General features: G+C 45.0%; 2 protein-coding genes and 1 pseudogene across 3 annotated transcripts; 1 reads left to right on the forward strand and 2 right to left on the reverse strand.

Annotated features, from left to right (window-relative positions):
* Nucleotides 1-53: 53 nt before the first annotated feature.
* Nucleotides 54-2066, reverse strand: LOC127786030 (haloacid dehalogenase-like hydrolase domain-containing protein Sgpp). Of its 2 annotated transcripts, none has more exons than XM_052313357.1 (5): nucleotides 1882-2066; nucleotides 1468-1579; nucleotides 1197-1351; nucleotides 714-975; nucleotides 54-567 (listed from the first exon to the last, which is right to left on the reverse strand). In XM_052313357.1, exons 1-5 carry the CDS (start codon nucleotides 1896-1898, stop codon nucleotides 379-381), a joined length of 735 nt encoding a protein of 244 aa, XP_052169317.1. In that variant the 5' UTR covers nucleotides 1899-2066; the 3' UTR covers nucleotides 54-378. The 2 variants fall into 2 exon arrangements, with proteins under 2 accessions (XP_052169317.1, XP_052169316.1); XM_052313356.1 differs by having other exon boundaries at nucleotides 1468-1582.
* Nucleotides 2067-6668: 4602 nt separating this feature from the next.
* On the forward strand, nucleotides 6669-13681 carry LOC127785971 (disease resistance protein Pik-2-like). The gene is made up of 5 exons (XM_052313296.1): nucleotides 6669-6808; nucleotides 6904-7470; nucleotides 8031-8130; nucleotides 11136-12896; nucleotides 13670-13681. Exons 1-5 carry the CDS (start codon nucleotides 6669-6671, stop codon nucleotides 13679-13681), a joined length of 2580 nt encoding a protein of 859 aa, XP_052169256.1.
* A 1392-nt stretch (nucleotides 13682-15073) lies between these two features.
* On the reverse strand, nucleotides 15074-15628 carry LOC127785972 (uncharacterized; annotated as a pseudogene).
* Between the last annotated feature and the right edge of the window lie 3008 nt (nucleotides 15629-18636).

Below are 18636 nucleotides of genomic sequence, written 5' to 3' on the forward strand. Positions count from 1 at the left end.
GTATTTTTCTTGTTTACAAACCACAATTCAGTAGATGCGTTTCCAACAAAAGATAGCAAATTCAACTGATAAACTATATAGCCATTTTCCTGCAGCTGTTTAGTTCCATCAAACCATGTAAACATACATTACAGTTATTTTCGGCAATACGCATACTGGTGCTTTTTTACAGGAGTTTTTACAGCAAGTCACATGCCCCAGATGGTGGTCAATTGACAAACTCAAAAGTGCTAAGACGTGTGCTGACCCCGGCCCCATCTAGAAATCAGCTTTATTTAGTTAGGATAGACAGATGTATAATTATTCCAGTATTCATGTTCCATCTGCAAAAAATGCTCCATCTAGTACTCCAGAATTCCATTGCTCCATCTGCAAAAATCAGACTTGCTCGACGGCGGCAACCGTAGGTTTTATCTCTTCAAGTATGGACAGTAGCTTTGGGTCCTGGAAATCTTTTATCAGCAAGCTTGCTCCTGCATCTTGCAGAACTTTCTCTGGATTCCTAGTTGTCAGACCAACTACAGGAACATTTGCAGCTACACCGGCTCGAATCCCTGACGCGGAGTCCTTGACAAGGATGAACACCATGTTAGTACTATTTTAACATGAATATAGTTAGTTCTCAAAACAAAACAAAAAAAAAGTACATGAATGTAGTTGATGATAAAACTGAAGATAACTATTGTGAACAAAAGTACAAAACTCATGTGTACCTCAAAAATGAATGTGTGATCAGGTGATGCACCAATAAGCTCAAGAGCCTTGAGGTAAGGATCAGGGAATGGCTTGGCTCGGTCACACTCGCTCCCGATTACGAGCACCGGGAAGAATTCAGTGAGCCCAAGGAGTGACAGCATGAGCTCTGCATTTGACCTGGGAGCATTTGTTACCGCGGCGCGTTTCAGCTTGTGATCTTCTATCCATCTGCACAGATCATGCAGGCCTTCTACTGCCACCAACTGTTCTGGAGCCAACCTGCATAGTTTTCGGCTTAAGGTTATCAGGATGAACCAACCTGCCTGCTAGTTCTGAAACCGAATGGCTATGTTATGTTAGGAAAATTCAGAGTTGTCAGTGCGTTGGCATTAGCATTGAGTTGAGGTTTACAGCTAAATTTTTGCAGAAAATCTAAAATCTACAATTAATTCATCTACCATATCATGCTATAGTATGGAAGAAGATAAGAATTTGTATACTTTCTGTACAATGCTTCCTTGTCGTCCATGAACTTCATTGCCTTGTCATGATCCAAATCCGGGAACAACACCCTGGCGAGGTCATCGTTGTGCCCCCCGCTGATATTGGCGCTGTAGAACTCTTCGGAGATGGGCACGCCATTGTTGAAACCAACCTGTAGTCATTACACACATAGAAACGCGAAGGTTCAGAATGGCAGAGTGTGCAGAGAAGAAGCAGAGCGTAATCGCAAGCCATGAGAAAGAATCAAAGAAGGAAAGATGGAAGAACCTGCTGCAGCAGTTCGCGGAAGGCGCAGAAATGGATAGGATCAGAGTCGCAGAGGGTGCCATCGATGTCAAACAAGATCGCCTCCAGTGGAGCAAGCTTTGACAGCGTGCTGCTGCTTAATTCAGACACAGAGGCACAGAGAGGATCAGCTATCATCATCAGTATGTTTCGGCGTTTCTGGTTTCAGAACAGCATGAACTCTGAACATATATATGCAAACTGAAGAACGATTGATCAATTGAACAGCACGGACTGCTGAACCAGCAATATAATCAATCGATCATCTCCCTCCCAACTCCCAAGAAAATTACAGTAGGATGCTCTCCTACTATTTCGGAGTAAAAAAGAAGAAAAAAAGAACAGCGAAAATGGAGGATCCATGATCCATCTTGTCAGAACTCAGTCAGAATTCACCTGGTGACGGCTGCCATGTTCACCGGGACAGCTGCTCTCCTCGACTCCTCCAACAACAAGCGCTCGTCGTCTTAATCCTACCTCTCCTCCCTTGTGATTGTGAAGCTACTGCTGTTGCTGCTGCAACGTGGAGAGGAAGAGACGGTGCAAATGCAGGCATAGAAAAAGGAGACGGGATCGAGCGAGTCGATGCAAAGCAGAGGAGGAGAGGCGATTCCCGAATTGGATTCGACCTGTGCAGAGCTAATTGTTCAAAGATGAGTGGCGAGGCTGTAGCTGCCTGCAAGCAATCGCAGCAACGTACGCCGGAGGCAGAGCGCGAATGGAGGACGCATACGTGGCGTGTGCGCTTACGTACGTGTGGGCGTGTGGCTGAGAGAGAGCAGGCGAGGCGTGGCAACGGATAGTCAAAAGGTTGACTAATCCTTTTGTTGCTGTAGCCTTTAGAAGGGTATCCTAACTTTTCGCTTATATTAAAATTTAAATTTTCAATCTTAAATTTAAAATTATTTTTGTAATTTTTATCGAAGTTTATTTTTCATCTTTTACTTTTTAGATCACCGAGAATACGTATATAAAAGTTTTATTCTCAAATTATTTTTTTATTTGTAAATATGATGTTTCACTTGTTCCTCGAATAAGCGAGACGACGAAGCCGTATGCTTCTTTGACTGGGATAGATATACCAACGGTCAAATGACCATCCTTCCAAGAAACTTCATGACTTCACGCAAAAAGTTGGCCACTTGCATGTGGAGTCCACGTGAGTCTCACTTATTATATCAATTTAAAACCGATCATTATGCTGACGAGAGATCAAAGTTAACATTGATGGGTTATATCTGATATTTAGGTTCAGGGTTCTGATTTAGCGATAAAATGAAGGACCTCAAATGAACTTATTATGGCACGTAATTCCATCCTGTCATTAGGCGCCGATGAAGTCGAAATACTAGTTCAACCCAATCAACTTTTATGATCAAAGTTGACAAGGAAAGGTGAGCGGGCGACTAGCTCCTGCTCCCAACGAGAGGCTGCACAATGGAGATGGGCGTGGATGAAGGAGGTTTCGAACTTTCGACGGGTTATACTCACAGACAGACGATATTTGTAGAGTATGGGGTCGTTGAAATAAGGGTATACACGAGATTAAGATAAAAGAGAATTGCGAATGTGATTTTTATACAGGTTTGAGCCCCTTAACTAACATGTAATAGCCCTATTCCTATTGGTCGAAGCTAGTGTTGTTTTTATATATCAATATATCATGAGTGCAATATTTGGGATGACCTAATTAATCTAGTCTCTGTCGGTTTGGCGGCATAGAGCTCTCACATATAGTTGAGAGCTAATGTAGTCTTCTTCATCGAATATGAACTCGACAAGATTGGAGGTAGCGCTGGATCCTTCATGTCGGCCTTTGTGGCTCCTATATTGAGTTTGTTCATATCTGTATTGGCTTGTCTTGTGTTGGCATGTCTAGATCTGACTAGACGTGTTAGCAAGTTGCATGTGCCTCCTTTTTCTAAGGGATCTTGTATTTATATATCCTCGAATGTCCTCTTATTCAAGTAGAACTAAGAGACAAGTATGGATACAATCTAAGCAGTCATTGTAGTGTCTGAGTAGAACTTTGCTTTTCCTTCATTATCCGGAACACATTCCGTATAAGATTTGGTATATGGTGAGTCCCGTCGAACCCAACCCAAAACTATTAGATATGTCATGTATAACACTGCCAGGAGCGCTCAGAGATCATGACGCGCTACCCTCTGCAGATGGATTTGAACCGTATTAGAGACTTGACAGGCAACTGGACTGGGATCTCCATGACCATCTCCTTCAACGTCTATATCGTCTAAGGCTGTGTTCGGGAGACAAAATTGGGAACCTTGCCTCCCGACACGGAAAACAAAGCATGCAATTATAGTGAGATTAATTAGTATTAGCGTAAAAAACTTAAAAAATAGATTAATATGATTTTTAAAGCAACTTTCATATGGAAAACTTTTGCAAAAAAATACATCCTTTAACAATTTGAAAAGCGTGCGCACGGAAAACGAGGGAAATAAGTTAGGAAAGAAGGGAAAAGAACACATCCTAATATCCTCTAGCTTCAATCTATAAACAATGTTTAAATACATTATTTTATTAAACAAATGATATAACACATGCTGTCTACTCCCTCCGTCCCAAAAAAACTCAACCTATAGAGTTTGAATTTTGTCTAACAGAAAACCAACTTCTATCATCCTACCTACCCTCAGAACATAAAACTTCTATCATCCCACCTACCCTCAGAACATAAAACGAGAAGTTTTATTCCTTTATACCCTTTACCTGCCTATCACCATTACATTTTATTCAATAATGAGGGGCATTTTGGTCATTTTCACCCTCCACTAATTTTGTGTTGGGATGCTAGGATTGGATTTTATGTGGGACAGAGGGAGTACAACATAGATGCTCAAAGCTGTATGGAGTATGCTCACTATAAGGATATAAGTCAAATCATTGATTCCACCCATTAGCTTTGTGTCCCAAGGTGGTGAGCAGAGAATGCAGCATGGGTTGTAGGCTTCCACCAGAAGAGTCCTCTGTTACAACATCTTTACGAAGCGATTGAAAACCGAATGCCCGATTTTTTCCAAAAAAATCGGGCGTTGTTTCATCACTTGTGAAACAATGTTTCAGCACTTAGTAAAAGAATATTTCAATTCTTGAAAATAGTGAAACACAATTGGATCACCAGATGAAACAATTTGGTTTAACATATGAAACAAATGATTTAAAGCCATTGAAACATCACAAGATCCGAGTGAAAATCAAAAAAGAAAATGAAACACCATCAAAACCCCAATCTGACTAGTGAAACATCTATATACATCTCTACTATTATAAAAATTAAAGATGTGTTTGCCGGTACTTTGGTACGTCATCCGTGTATGAGTCGGTTTGTAAGTTCATTTGCTTTTGGAAATTCAAATCCGTATTTGAGTCGAATTTTAAGTTCAATCTATTTTGGAAATACATAAGGAATTATATAAAAAACCTCTTTAAAAAAACTCGCATGCTAACTTGAGATGATCGGACTTTTAATTATAGCTCATGATTTTCTAAAAAAATATATATCTAAACGAATTCTCACAGTGAATTTCATTTTAACTAACCATATAACAATAATAAAATTAAAATAGTCTTCACCCGTTGAATTGCACGGGTATTTTTTCTAGTATATTGAAATAATATAACATGGATGCTCAATAATAAGATGGCGATGTGGCGCTGCCGCCTTTGCCGTTGCATCCGCTTACCCCGCGGCCACTGGCGACGGATCCACTAGTCCCACTATCGTCGGCGCTAGATCCACTCACTGGTCAGCGCAGCGTCTTCCTTGAGAAGGGTGGCACGATGTTGTCCGAGTCATCGGAGTCGTCTTTGTCGCCATCGTTGTCGTCCGTGCCATGCTCCCCTCGAAGTCCAACGACCCCCGCCTTCCTCCACTACTACTTGCGGCAGCCGCTGGCCCCGCCGATGACCCCTATGCCCCCCTCCCCTGCACTTCCCCGTGCCCTGCCGCTCTTCCCTACCCCCGTTGTCCACCCCCCCCCCCCCCCCCCGCCTACAGCAGTAGGTCCTCACCTCGAGATAGCAACAGGGGGCGTCGGGATCGATGTCTGGAGGCACGAGGAGACGGCGGTCGAAGGGACGGAGGAGGAGAATGAGCATGGTGAAGAGAGAGAGAGCAAGACAGTGGAGCACCGCCCGATATTTTCTCTTTGAATCGGTCTACTGATGTGGAGCGTTTTTGACACCTTTATCCAAAGCAACAACATGTGGACATATGCAGCTTGAGTAGTTTATACCTTACTAAAAACATGTGTCTCATCGAAGAAAAACTGTTGAAATGACACCGTTAACTTTTTAAAATATGTTTGAATATTCGTCTTATTTAAAAAATTTAAGTAATTATTATTTTTTTATCATTTTATTCATTGTTAAATATACTTGTATGTATATATATAGTTTTACATATTTCACAAAAGTTTCTAAATAAGATGAATGGTTAATTATGTACTTAAAAATTAAGTCAACAGTATCAAATATTTAAGTAACGGAGGGAGTATTAGTTTGGTGTGGGATATGTACATGCACGTATGAAAAGATAAAGAAAAATCCCATGTACATCTCACCCACGAAGCTTCGAAGCGACATATCTCACCTCTGTCACTATACCGTGAAAAAAAAAGAGACTCGCACGTAAGCCATCATGAAAGGGAAAGTCCGAATGGTCAAATCTCAGACACGCTCGCTAATTCTAGTTCCTGCGAGCGCTCGCTCGTTAGCTCTTTCGCTTCGAGAGGCATATATTGTTTGCCCTGCAAATCGTTAGATAATCTTGTGTTGCGTCGATACACGTGTAAGCCACTAACTCTTGCATGTATGGCTACAGACCACAATCACGCTGAACGTGCCCAACTAACATGCATGCATGCAGCTAACTATAATTGCTAACTTGCCGCACTCAATTAACCACACAAGCTAATTAATTAATTACTCGATCAACTAATCACCAAACACATGGCTGTTAACTGAGCTAATCTTCTACATGCATGCATGCAATATATATGCAGAACTCCACTACGGGTATGACACACATACACGACTAGTTAATGCAGATATTCTAAAACATATGCGAGTCATTATTAGTGCTAACAGAGAGATCGAGCGAGCCGGCGTGGCGAGCATGCGGCGAGGTCGCGGAGCTGCGGGACGACCTGGCCACCATGAACGCGCTCTTCCGGATGCAGTCTGAGGCCGACGACGGCGCCGCCGTGGACCACTTCATCCGGGAGTGGATGAAGCAGGTGCGCGAGCTCGCCTACGACGCCGAGGACTGCGTCGGCCTCTACTGGCTCCGCATCAGGTGCCGCCCGGGCAACGGCGTGCGCGCACCGCCTCCAGACCTACCGCGAGCGCCGCCGAGATAAGCGCCCTCCGCTCCCGCGCCCTCTCCATCAGCGAGCGCCACGCCCGGTACGGCGTCAACCGCGACGCCCTGCAGCGCCACCGCTTATTCCCTTCTTATCAGTCATATTCTTTAACTGCTGCTCCGGTGGCTGTGCACGCGCACCGCCATGACAGCCACCAACTCGTCGGCATAAACGGCCAGGCGGACATCCTGGTAGAGGTGCTGATCAAGCAGCAGCTCGTCGGGGAGCAGCATACCAAGGTGTTGTCCATCGTGGGGTTCGGCGGCGTCGGCAAGACGACGCTGGGCAGGGAAGTGTGCCGGCTGCTGGAGACGGAGTTCCCGTACCAAGCGGTCGTGTCCGTGTCTCAGGCGTTCGATCCCACCCGCAGGGACCTCATGCAACTTCTCAAGAGCGTGCTTCGGCAGGTCGTTGAGGTCAAGGCGAAGAATGAGATACTCCTCACCGGTGAAGGGAAGGAGACCCTCCGCTCCAAAGCCGACAAACAACCCAACCACGACGATGCTGGCAAGGTGAAGAAATTCCTGGATAGAATCGATGAATGGGAATACGATAAACTGGTCAAGAATCTCCGGACCTATCTCACGGACAAGAGGTACGTACGTACGGTACTATTACTTCCATCATAAAATTATTGCATTTTCTTATCCTTTAAATTTTATCTCTACTATTATAAAAATTTAAAAATGTTTTTGCCGGTCTGTTTGGTACGTCGTCCGTGTTCCGTTCGATATTATGTTGGTATCCCTCGCCATATAGGAAAATTATAAGCTACTAACGGGAGTAGCCCTTCTGCTTAGCGGATCGAATTGGTGAACGATCCAATTCACATAATGAGTTATTTAATTAACTGATTAACTAAATAGTTTATTGGTGCATTATCAGTTGCATGCAAACAAACTCTGATGTTTTCTACAAAAGTACTGTTAATCTCAACAGAAGCACGCATAGATATAACTGCCGTACAAGTTGATAACTTGTTAATCGTTAAACAAAATATATACGGCTTGTTCTCTAATCCCAACATAATATCTCCTGCACATCCACAATATGCAGAAGTGTTTCTCCTTTTTGTTAGTGGATTTTCAATTCAGCGGCAGAAAATATATCTCAATATCATCTGAAAATAAATTCTCGAATATCAAGTGCATGCAGAAGCAAAACCTTCTACTATGTTAGGAAGGTTGGATCACCTTCTGCTCGTAATAGCTCTACTGATCGCTGGTTTTGCAGCTTGCGTGTATTGATGTGCACGGTATGTGAACCAGAAAGAGCAGAACATCACCTCCGTTAGGAGCAGAACATCAATTTAAAAGAGAGCAGAATATGACTTAATTTGGGAGGGAGCAGATCATCAGTTAGCTAGGTTCATATTTGAACTTTGAATTAATGATCTTCTGCTCTCTTTTCTCAGTTCATATTCTGCTCCTAAATTTCTGCTCGTAATGGTTCTACTAATCGCTAGTTCAGCGGCCTGCATGAATTGATACGCACGGTATGTGAACCAGAAAAATAGCAGAACATCAGCTCTTAGGAGCAAAACATCAATTCGAAATAGAGCAGAATATACTTAACTAGATTGGGAGCAGAAAATCAATTTGGGAGGTAGCAGAACATCAGTTAGCTAGGTTCATATTTGAACCTTGAATTAATGATCTTATGCTCTTATTTCGTTCATATTATGCCATTTAGAAACTAACCAAGAGTTAATTCTCACAAGATAAATCTAAATTACTCAAGAAGAATATTATATTGAATTCAGAGTAATAAATAGAATAAAAGAAATAGGAGAAGATTACCGACAACTCCGGAATTCTTCCGACTCCTTTTACTCTACTATCTTCCTATTCTAGTATACAATATAGTACAATAGAGCCTCTTATAATTCAGCTCAAGCTTGGAAGTGTGTGAGAGTGAATGAAGTGAGGTCTATTTATAGGACATGCATGACGGTTGTGAGAAGGGGAAATGTCCGAACTGCCCTGCAACCGTCATTGGGAGAGCATCTGGAGCGTCCACGCCAAACCCCAGGATCAACGGCGATTAGAGGGGTTCGGCCGAACCAGGGGGTTCAGCCGAACCTAGGCTGGGCCCTCCTGGCCTGGCCTTTAGTCTGTGAACTCCCTGGACTCTCCTCTGTCCATTTCTCGGAGTTTTGGGTTGATTTATCGATGTTTTGATGAAGTTCACAACCCCTCCTTGTATAGATACATCTTTCTCCTCACTTTAGTCTGATTTTCCTCCCAACATCGGGGTTTATCACCTGCATATAAATATACACCAACATTGTGGAATATGTGATATTTAAGCACCTATCACTATGTTGGATGTTTTATTATCTGAACCTTATGCATATGTTGGCGGTATAGAATTGACATTTAACAGCCGCCAACAATTGCTCCCACATATAAGATGGAAAGGTTGTGGGGTGTTGGTGTAAAAAAAAATACTATCAGGGTGCAGGAGGGGCACTCTCAAAAGACGTGCTACGTGACTAGGTGGGCATGCAGTAAATATATTCGCGGTAATGCTCACGCTGTCACTCTTTTTTTTAATAAAATGAAGTATATATTAATAAAAAATGTCTCACAACTTTGACTCTTAATTACTACTCCATCCGTTTCATATTACAAGTCGTTTGATTTTATTCTTAATTAATCTTTAAGTTTAACCAATTTGTACAAAAATATACCAACATTTTCAATACAAAACAAATATATTCATCATTAAATTTAATGAAGCTAATTTGGTGTTGGAAATGTTAATATTTTTTTAGTATAAACTTAGTCAAACCTAAAGAATTTCGAAAAAAAAAGTCAAACGACCTATAATATGAAACGGATTGCGTAGTTTGTATATATCTAAATGATGTTTTGAATACCAGGTCTGTTTTTTTAAAGAAAATGTCTTACTAAACCATCTCATACATTTGAGTACTCCTGGACAATTTCTTTTTTTAAAAAAAAAACTAAATGGGGGCAATTTCATATTGGATCTAATAGGATGCGTCATTTTTAAGTGAATGTACAACAAATCTAAACATATATGTGGTGGATGACAAATCTAAACATCCTACGTACAGTATATACAGTAGTAATGCATACGACTAGTTAACTGCAGGTACCTCATTATGGTGGATGACATATGGACCATACGAGCATGGGAGACAATCCAATCCGCGTTGTGGGATGACAACCGCGGCAGAAGAATAATCGTGACCACTAGGATAGAGGATGTGGCCAAAGCATGCAGTCCTGCTATTGGTGGGCACTATATGTTGGAATTAATGAATGGGCCTTAGCCCACTCGAAGATTAATTCTTTGGAAAATCACAAAAGCCCACCTCATGGGATAGCATGCATGTGGAGTTTAGTACCACCTTGCTTATTCTAGGAGAGGGGGACCTCCTTAAAAGGGAGGATGCCCTCCTAGCCACTTGAAGCATGTGTGGTGGAGAGAAGAGGGGAAACACGCGCGCGCTCGCTCGCCTCGCTTGGCAGGGTAGGCGGGGCGCGTGCACGAAGTTATGCGTCGAATGGTCCGAAAAATTGGCTCCTCACCCTTACGCAGATGCAGCCTCCTTTTGCAGTTTTGTTTTGCTACAAATTCGGATTCGTTTTTGTTTTGGAAACGTTCCGAAAAATCCGGTGCGTGCAAACGGCGCGGAGTCCGGATAAGTTACGCGCAACTTATCCGGTTTGGTTACGCGCAGTAGAGATCGTGCGGGCGCCCTGATCAAGCGACCCTTCTCTATATAAACCGAGCTGCCGTCTTCACGCAACACACGCGAAATCAATCTAGGGTTTGCCTCCTACTCTGTACTGCGCCGACGCTCGTAGACTACTCCATCTCGCTCGCCGGCGTGCACCGGCAATCGGGAGAGCAGGTCTCCGGAACCTCTGCCTTCGACGTCCTGCACCGGGAGAAGGCGGCAATAAGGTTTTTGGGAAGCGCTTCGCGCGACTGCTCCCTGTTCGTTCGCGACGGCTCGCCTTCCTCTTCGCTCGCGTGTTTCGTGCCTTCGTAGACGCCTGCGAAAAGTTTCGACCAAGCAGCCGGTCTTTCCATCACCTCGGTACGTGTTCAGTATGTTGCACATATTTGATCTGTTCATGTTATACTGTGTAGTTTACATGTGTAGATCTAATGATGCGTTCATGCTAGTTTTCATCTGTAATGTCATGATTTATTTATGGAATAGATTAAATCATTATATGCCTATAATCTCAACACTATATCCATCATATGCAACCCCTCGAGGTTGAAGACTCCAAGAAGTTGTTCCTCAGCAGAACATTTGTCAACAAGGAGTGTCCCGAGGAGTTGGAAGATGTAATGGAGAATATTTTGAAGAGGTGCGGTGGTCTGCCATTGGCCATTGTTAGCATTGCTAGCGTTTTGGCAGGTTACACGTCACCAGGAAGCAAGGACAAATGGGAATCAATCTACAAATCAATTGGTTCTCATATGGAGAGCAACCCAACCCTTGAAGGGAGGCAAATACTTGCACTCAGCTACAACCACCTGCGTCATGAGCTCAAGGGTTGCATGATGTACTTTAGCATCTTCCCGGAGGATTATGAGGTCAACAAGGATCGGCTCTTGTGGAGATGGATTGCCGAAGGATTGGTTACGGAGAAGCGGGGCTCGTCCCTAATGGAGGTTGCAGGGTCCTATCTGGATGACCTGGTCAATAGGAACATGATTCAATTGCGTGACGAATTCAAGTACTATTGGAAGGCCAAGATGTACCGTGTCCATGACATGTTCCTTGAGCTCATAGTGTCCAAGTCCCTGGAATCTAACTTTGCTAGCCTGCTAGGAGGGCAGTATGCAACGATGCCGTATGACAGGATTCGTCGCCTCTCCATTCAGGGCGATGATGCCAGGCTTGAGGAGGCAGAGCAGCCTAGGAAAAATATGGCGGGCGTAGATGATGGGATACTGGATTTGGAGCATGTTCGATCACTGAGCATGTTTCAGCATACAGGGAAGAAATTGCTCGATCAACTAGGCAAATTCAGGCTGCTGAGGGTACTTGACCTGGAAGGTTTCAAGGGCGCCCTAACTAAGGATCATATGGGTTATATTTGCAGGTTATACCTGCTCAGGTTCTTAAGCTTAAACGGCACAGAAGTCGAAGAGATTCCAAGTGAAATCGGGAAGCTAGAACATCTGCAGACACTTGATGTCCGTGAGACGTCAGTTCGCGGGCTACCAGATACCGTGACGAAGCTGTATAAACTCGAGCGCCAACAGATCTCCTATAACGGTGATGCCAATCTAATGTGGAAGCTACCCCTGGAGCTTAAGAAGATGAAGATGCTGCGAGAGGTGGGCTTCGCAGTCCTCGGAAACCATCTCCAGGTTGCACAAGATGTTGGTGAGCTAGATCATCTTCAAGAGATGGTTGTCTACGTCGACGACATCACCTTCGACAACGAGGTTCTCACAACGTTCACTGGATCTTTGAGCAAGTTATACTCACTCCGGCGCCTCATCATCGGAGACGTGGGCTATGGCAATACTCTGAACTTTCTCAACCGGCTCTCCTCGCCGCCACCACTTCTTCAGTACCTTATGATTGCCGGTGGCATCGATAGGTTGCCTAGCTGGATCATGTCGCTCACATGCCTTGGTCAGTTCAACATGTCGTGGGGGAAAGTTGCTGGTGACCAGCTATTCGATGTCCTTTGTGAGTTGCCCAGCCTCACGACCGTCTGCATTCACAATTATTGCTACGAGGGCGAAGTTCTGGTTGCACGCACTAGACACAGGTTTCCGGAGCTCATCACTCTAAGAGTAGCCTCTGGATCAAACCTTCCCAATGTTATTCGATTTGAGAATGGAACCATGCCAAAGCTCGAGTATCTACTAGTTAACTTCACTGACAATAATGAGAAGAAAATTATTGGCATCAGGCACCTGACCAGCCTCAAAGAGGTACAGCTCTGGGGTAACGAGAGCAACCTTGCACTACGTCGTGCACTGAAGCATCTCAAGAATTGTAGTGAAATACGAGTGATTTCTCTTGTGGTTTCCTTATTTGGTACTCTCTCCATCCCAAAATATTTGACGCCGTTGACTTTTTTAAATATGTTTGACCGTTCATCTTATTCAAAAAATTTAAGTAATTATTAATTATTTTCCTATCGTTTGATTCATTGTTAAATATACTTTTATACATACATATAGTTTTACATATTTCATAAAAGTTTTGGAATAAGACGAACAGTCAAACTTGTTTAAAAAAGTCAACGGCGTCAAACATTTAGAGAAGGAGGGAGTAGTTTTTAATTTCTCCCAGACATCAAAGTAAACTATCCTATTATACGCAAGGATGAGGAATGCCATCATGTTAAGATGCCATCTTGCCGATTGGAGAGCACGCTTATGGAGATATTCACTAGACATGGGTGGCGGATCATTGAGGGAATCGATGATTGAACAATGTTGTCCATGACTTGGCATTCGTTTTTTTCTTCTTCTTGTTGTTGCTTGATTTGTCATGTTTTGTTTACAAGTTTGTAATAATGTACGGCTATGTGCATCATGCATATATTGAAGAGGCTGAGATGCATTTGTTTTTTTTTTCTTCTTGGCTGGTTTCTCATGTTTTGTTTACAAGTTTGTATGATCATTCTTATTCCTTTAAAAAATATATTACTAACTTAGTAGGTGAGTGTGATTTAGTAAAGAACTCACGAATTAAACATCAAAGTGTAGAAACTTAGTAAGTGGATGTGTTCTAGACTTCTAGTATAAGAATTTGAGAATTTTGTATTTTGGTGCAGCAAGTTGGCTAGATATGTGTTGTTTTGGTTAATAAGTGTTTGGTGAGATTTTTTACGAAACAGATATACCATCACATAATAATCTTGCGGATATATATTACCTTACCATCTTGGATTTAACCTATAGGCTAGAATTATGTTGCTCATCCAATTTGCACCATCAGTTTGGAGTTTCTTATTCAACTTCTTAAATCTCAATCGAAATACAAAATTTATAGAAAATTTATTTGACTTTTAGTTACTAGAATGACAAAATTTAAGTATACTTATACAAATTTGTGCATATATATCGACAAAATAAGTACGTCAAAACTAAATGAGTACATAAAAAAATCAAAATAATTAAGTTGTTGCGCATCACTTCTTAATTTATTATAGACTTCTTTAAGTTCTCGTACTAAATTACACCCACATCTAAGTTAATGTACCGTGAATGCAATTTTTACGTTTTTTTTAGAATTACATAGTACAACACAGACACTCACAACGCACGCGCACAGACGCCTCGCTGTCGACGGGTACGTCGTCTACCACTAAAAACACAACGCCGTTAAATCCAGGAAAATCCGCTCCCATGGGGAGTCGAACTTAGGAACTCAGGTGTTACTGGGGTTCTTGTAACCACTAGGGTACAAGCCCTTTCGCATAGCTTATTTACCTTTGAACTGTGTATTTTTTCCAATCCCACCCTACACGGATATTTTATTCACGAGAACACCAGCTGGTCGGTTATTTCGAAAAGAAAAAAATTATATTTATTTCTGCTAGCAATAAAGGGAATGACTAAGTAAAATGTTGTCTGCTAGCAACGAAGTAAGTATGTGATGATAAAATTGACGAAACTAATTGGCTAGGTTTGGCCCAGAAGCAAGCAAAGAAAAAGAAAAAAAGGACATTAAAGGAAGAGGCCAGAGCGAGGCCCATCAAAGGAGACTTTTTTAAGGAAAAAGCGCACCGAAGGTTCCTCAACTTGTCATCGAGATTCCTCCAACCGCAAAACCAGATATACGAGGTCCCTCAACTATACAAAATCGGTCATCCGAGATCCCCTAATAGTTTTCAACCCGATTTTATCCTACGTGACGGCTGAGTCAGCGTAGGATTCACATGGCCCCACATATCAGCTGGCCACGTCATCACCCTCTCTCCTCCTCTCCCTTTCTCCTCTCTCTCTCACTCTTCTCGTTTGTTGCTCTGGGCAGACCGGCGCCGCCGGTCGACGGGGCGACGCGGGAGAGGAGGTCCGGCGGCCGGCGACGTCATGGCGGTGGCGGCGACGACGGCGTGGGAGCAGGGGAGCTCTCGCCCTCGCCACCGAGGACCCAACCACGATCTTGTAGCAGCATTGGTGCGGCGACGAAGGGGAACCCGCCGAGGAGTGCTAGGACCACGTCGGCGCCTGGCTCACTCAGACTGCCGGAAGTCGCCCAGCGGGTCGTCCGACTGCTTCACCACCGCCACGCTGCCATCGAGCCCCACACCGACGCCGTCGTCGCCGTCGCGGCAGTCTCCTGGTTTGTCCGTGGCATCGCCGTTGCCACCGTTCTTCTCCTTCCTGTCCTCCTGTGACGGCAACGGCGACGACTACGGCGGCGAGTGCTTCTTGTCGTGGTTCTGGTGGTGGCTCTTCCGGCCCCATGACGCGACGCTCTGCTCGCTGAGCTTGCACAGAAGGCCGGAGAAGCTCTCCGGCCCGCAGTCGCCGCCGTCGTCGTGGTCGAACTCCACCACGGAGCGCTCCCACATGAAGGACGACGACGCGGACGTCATGGTAAGAGTGTCCGTCGTCGTCGACCCCGACGGGTTCATCCCAGCGCTCCTGCGCCGCGTCGCTGTTGTCGACGGCGTCTCCGCCGCTGGCGCCGAGACGGACACGCTCTTCGCGTCCTTGCAGCCGCAGCCGAGCGTGAACCCCGCGCCGGCGTGGTGCTTCTTGGCCGAAACGCCAGGACTCATCATACCCTGTGATCTCGTCACTCTCTAGCTAAGCTGCGTGTGCAAACTGTGTGTGCGTTGCAAGCTCAAAAGAGACATCCGGTTTCTCTCGTTGGCTCGCGCGCTGCAAGCATATAAAGCAATGGAGATGGCATCATTGCCATTTGCCATGGCAAGTGTGCACCGCAAGTGCTTGGTCCACGTCGCCGCCGCCACCGCCGACTTCTCCTCCTCCCACCGCCTCGCCACCGCCGCCGCGGCGAGTTCTTCCTCGTCGTTCCGCTGCTCCCTCCGCGGCCACTCCGCCGCGGTCTTCTGCCGCCCGCTCCGCGCGCGACCAGGCGCACGTCACGCCCACCTCGCCATCCTCGGCCACTGCCACCACGCCGCCATCGCGCGCCTCCTCGGCGTCTCCACGTCGCCCGACGGCTCGCTCTTCCTCGCCTACGAGCTCCTCCCTAACGCGTCGCCGCTCTCCGCGCTCCACCGCAACCCAAACAACCCGTCCTTCACCCCACTTGCGTCGTGGCAGTCTCGCCTCAAGGTCGCCCAACGTCACCGACGCGCTCCACTACGTCCACCTCCAGGCTGACACCGTCCACCTCCACAACCACCTCCGGTGCGTGGCCAAGGACGCGGTGGCGCGCGCTGGAGATGTCGCGGGCAGGGTTGGAAATTTCGGACCGGGTCATTTCGGTGACCCCCAATACGATATTAATTCGGCTGAAATTTTTGAATTTTTCAATTTTTTCATGAATTTGGATAATATTTGTTCAAATTCAACTAAATTTTGTTCAAAATTTCAGAAATTTCGGACCGAAATTTCTGAAATTTCGGACCGAAATTTCCAAAATTTCGGGATTTCGGTGACCCCTGATATAAACCCCTGAACCGATAGAGTGAACCCTGGTCGTGAGTCGCCGACAAGTTCCACATCCCCACTGACATCTCCATCTCCATCGTTCCATCGATTTAGGTTTCCGCCGCCTTGGGCAGAGTGAAGAGGATGGGGCGAGCACGGCGGCCTCAACCCAAAACAAAGAGGGCGGGGGAGATCGGAGGCCACCGCCGCCGCCGCCTTGCTCCCTACTCCCGCCGCCGCTGCCGCCTTGCTCCCCTGCCCAGAGAGCCACAGAGACAAGAGTGAGAAAGAGAGGAGGAAGGGAGAGAAGAGGGGGAGAGGGATGAGGCTGACGTGGCCAGCTGACATGTGGGGCCCACGTGGGTCCCACGCTGACTCAGCCGCCATGTCGGATAAAACCGGGTTGAAAACCACCAAGGGACCTCGGATGACTGGTTTTGTATAGTTGAGGGACCCCGCATATCTGGTTTTGCGGTTGGAGGATGTTTTTTATCTCGATGACAAGTTGAGGGACCTTCGATGCACTTTTTCCTTTTTTTTAACACAGACGCAAACGCTCATATACATGTATGCATACTCACCCCACAAACACACATACATGTACCCTAGGGTTCACTGTGACCTGGTCCTTTGTTCCCTAAAAATATGTGGGCTGACCCACAAACCTTTTGGTGCCAAATTTTTAGGGTCGGCCCGCGAACCTAATGGACGCGTCGTCACCGACAAGCTAGTCTTTGGTATCCATGACAAACCTCTCATGGCGGGAGCAGTGGTGGATCTAGGATTTAGGATATGGATAATCCGACCTAATTTTTTTTCTAAACACAATAAATCTATCGATACTAATATATACTCCCTCCGTTTCTAAATATTTGACGCTGTTGACTTTTTTAAATATGTTTGACCGTTCGTCTTATTCAAAAAATTTGAGTAATTATTAATTCTTTTCCTATCATTTGATTCATTGTTAAATATACTTATATGTATACATATTGTTTTACATATTTCACAAAAATTTTTGAATAAAACGAACAGTCAAACATGTGCTAAAAAATTAACAGTGTCAAATATTTAGAAACGGAGAGAATACAATGCAAGTATAGATAATAGAATAGACCAAATTACCAAAAATTTACCATGATATATTAACAAAATATCTTAAAATATATAAAATTAGTAATTAAGTAAAATTGAAAAGGGTATATAAGTAGAAAACATAAAATTGTTGTCTTGTTAGCGCGGGCGGTTGATCGGCTCGACGACGGCTCCCCGCGGCGACGGCACACGCACAGCATGTCAGCACCAGTGGCAGCCGGACTGCAGAGCGGCGCAGCACAGTAGTGGCCAAGGCGGCGGAGTGCGGGACTCGCGCGCGGCGGCGTGGGCGCGGGGGCCCGGGCGCCGGGTCGCGCGTGGGCTGGCGCCTGGCGGCGCCGTACGGCTCTGTGACTGGCTGATCGCGTCGCGTGCCCGCGTGGAAGGACGGCTCATGCTGCCAACGCGAGGTTTAACACCGGAGATGCGCGCGGATGAAGGAAGGCTCGCCACCCTCTGCAGACGGATTTGAACCGTACTAGCGACTTGACAAGCAGCCGGATCAGGATCTCCTTGGCCATCTCGGCATCTCCCTCGGAAGGTTGGCCGCCGCCGCACGCCATACTCCTATATATGCTTCCTCTTCCTCTTGCTCCTCGTCCTCACGTTCATGGCGTCGTCGTAGATGCTAGGTGCATACTTGCATCCAACACTTTGCTAGGTCACACGTGTCACATCACACGTGCTAGTTTAATTTGATCGTGAATATACGTTTATTAGTTGTAGTTTAATTTGTCGTTTTTATTGTAATATGTAGAAGTGAAATTTTAAGTTGTATGTTTGTGAAGTGGTATACCACGTATTAACACGTTTTCTAAAAAAAAATTTAAACATTTTCGTAACTACTTAAGTGATATATAAACAACAAGTAGACATTCTTTCAAGAGTTTAGAATAGTACTTATTCACCAAAGCACGGCACACGTATGAATGATTAGAGCGGATTTCCGAATCCGGTAAGGATCATTAGGCCCCGAGCTAATTAATATTAGGCCCAGTAGAATAAAAAGCCCAAGTAAACAAAGCGACCAAGACGGCCCACGGACGAAGGAAGACCACCACATCCGCACGAAAAA

Source organism: Oryza glaberrima, chromosome 10 (genome assembly GCF_000147395.1).
Source record: "Oryza glaberrima chromosome 10, OglaRS2, whole genome shotgun sequence".
Taxonomy (NCBI): Eukaryota; Viridiplantae; Streptophyta; class Magnoliopsida; order Poales; family Poaceae; genus Oryza; species Oryza glaberrima.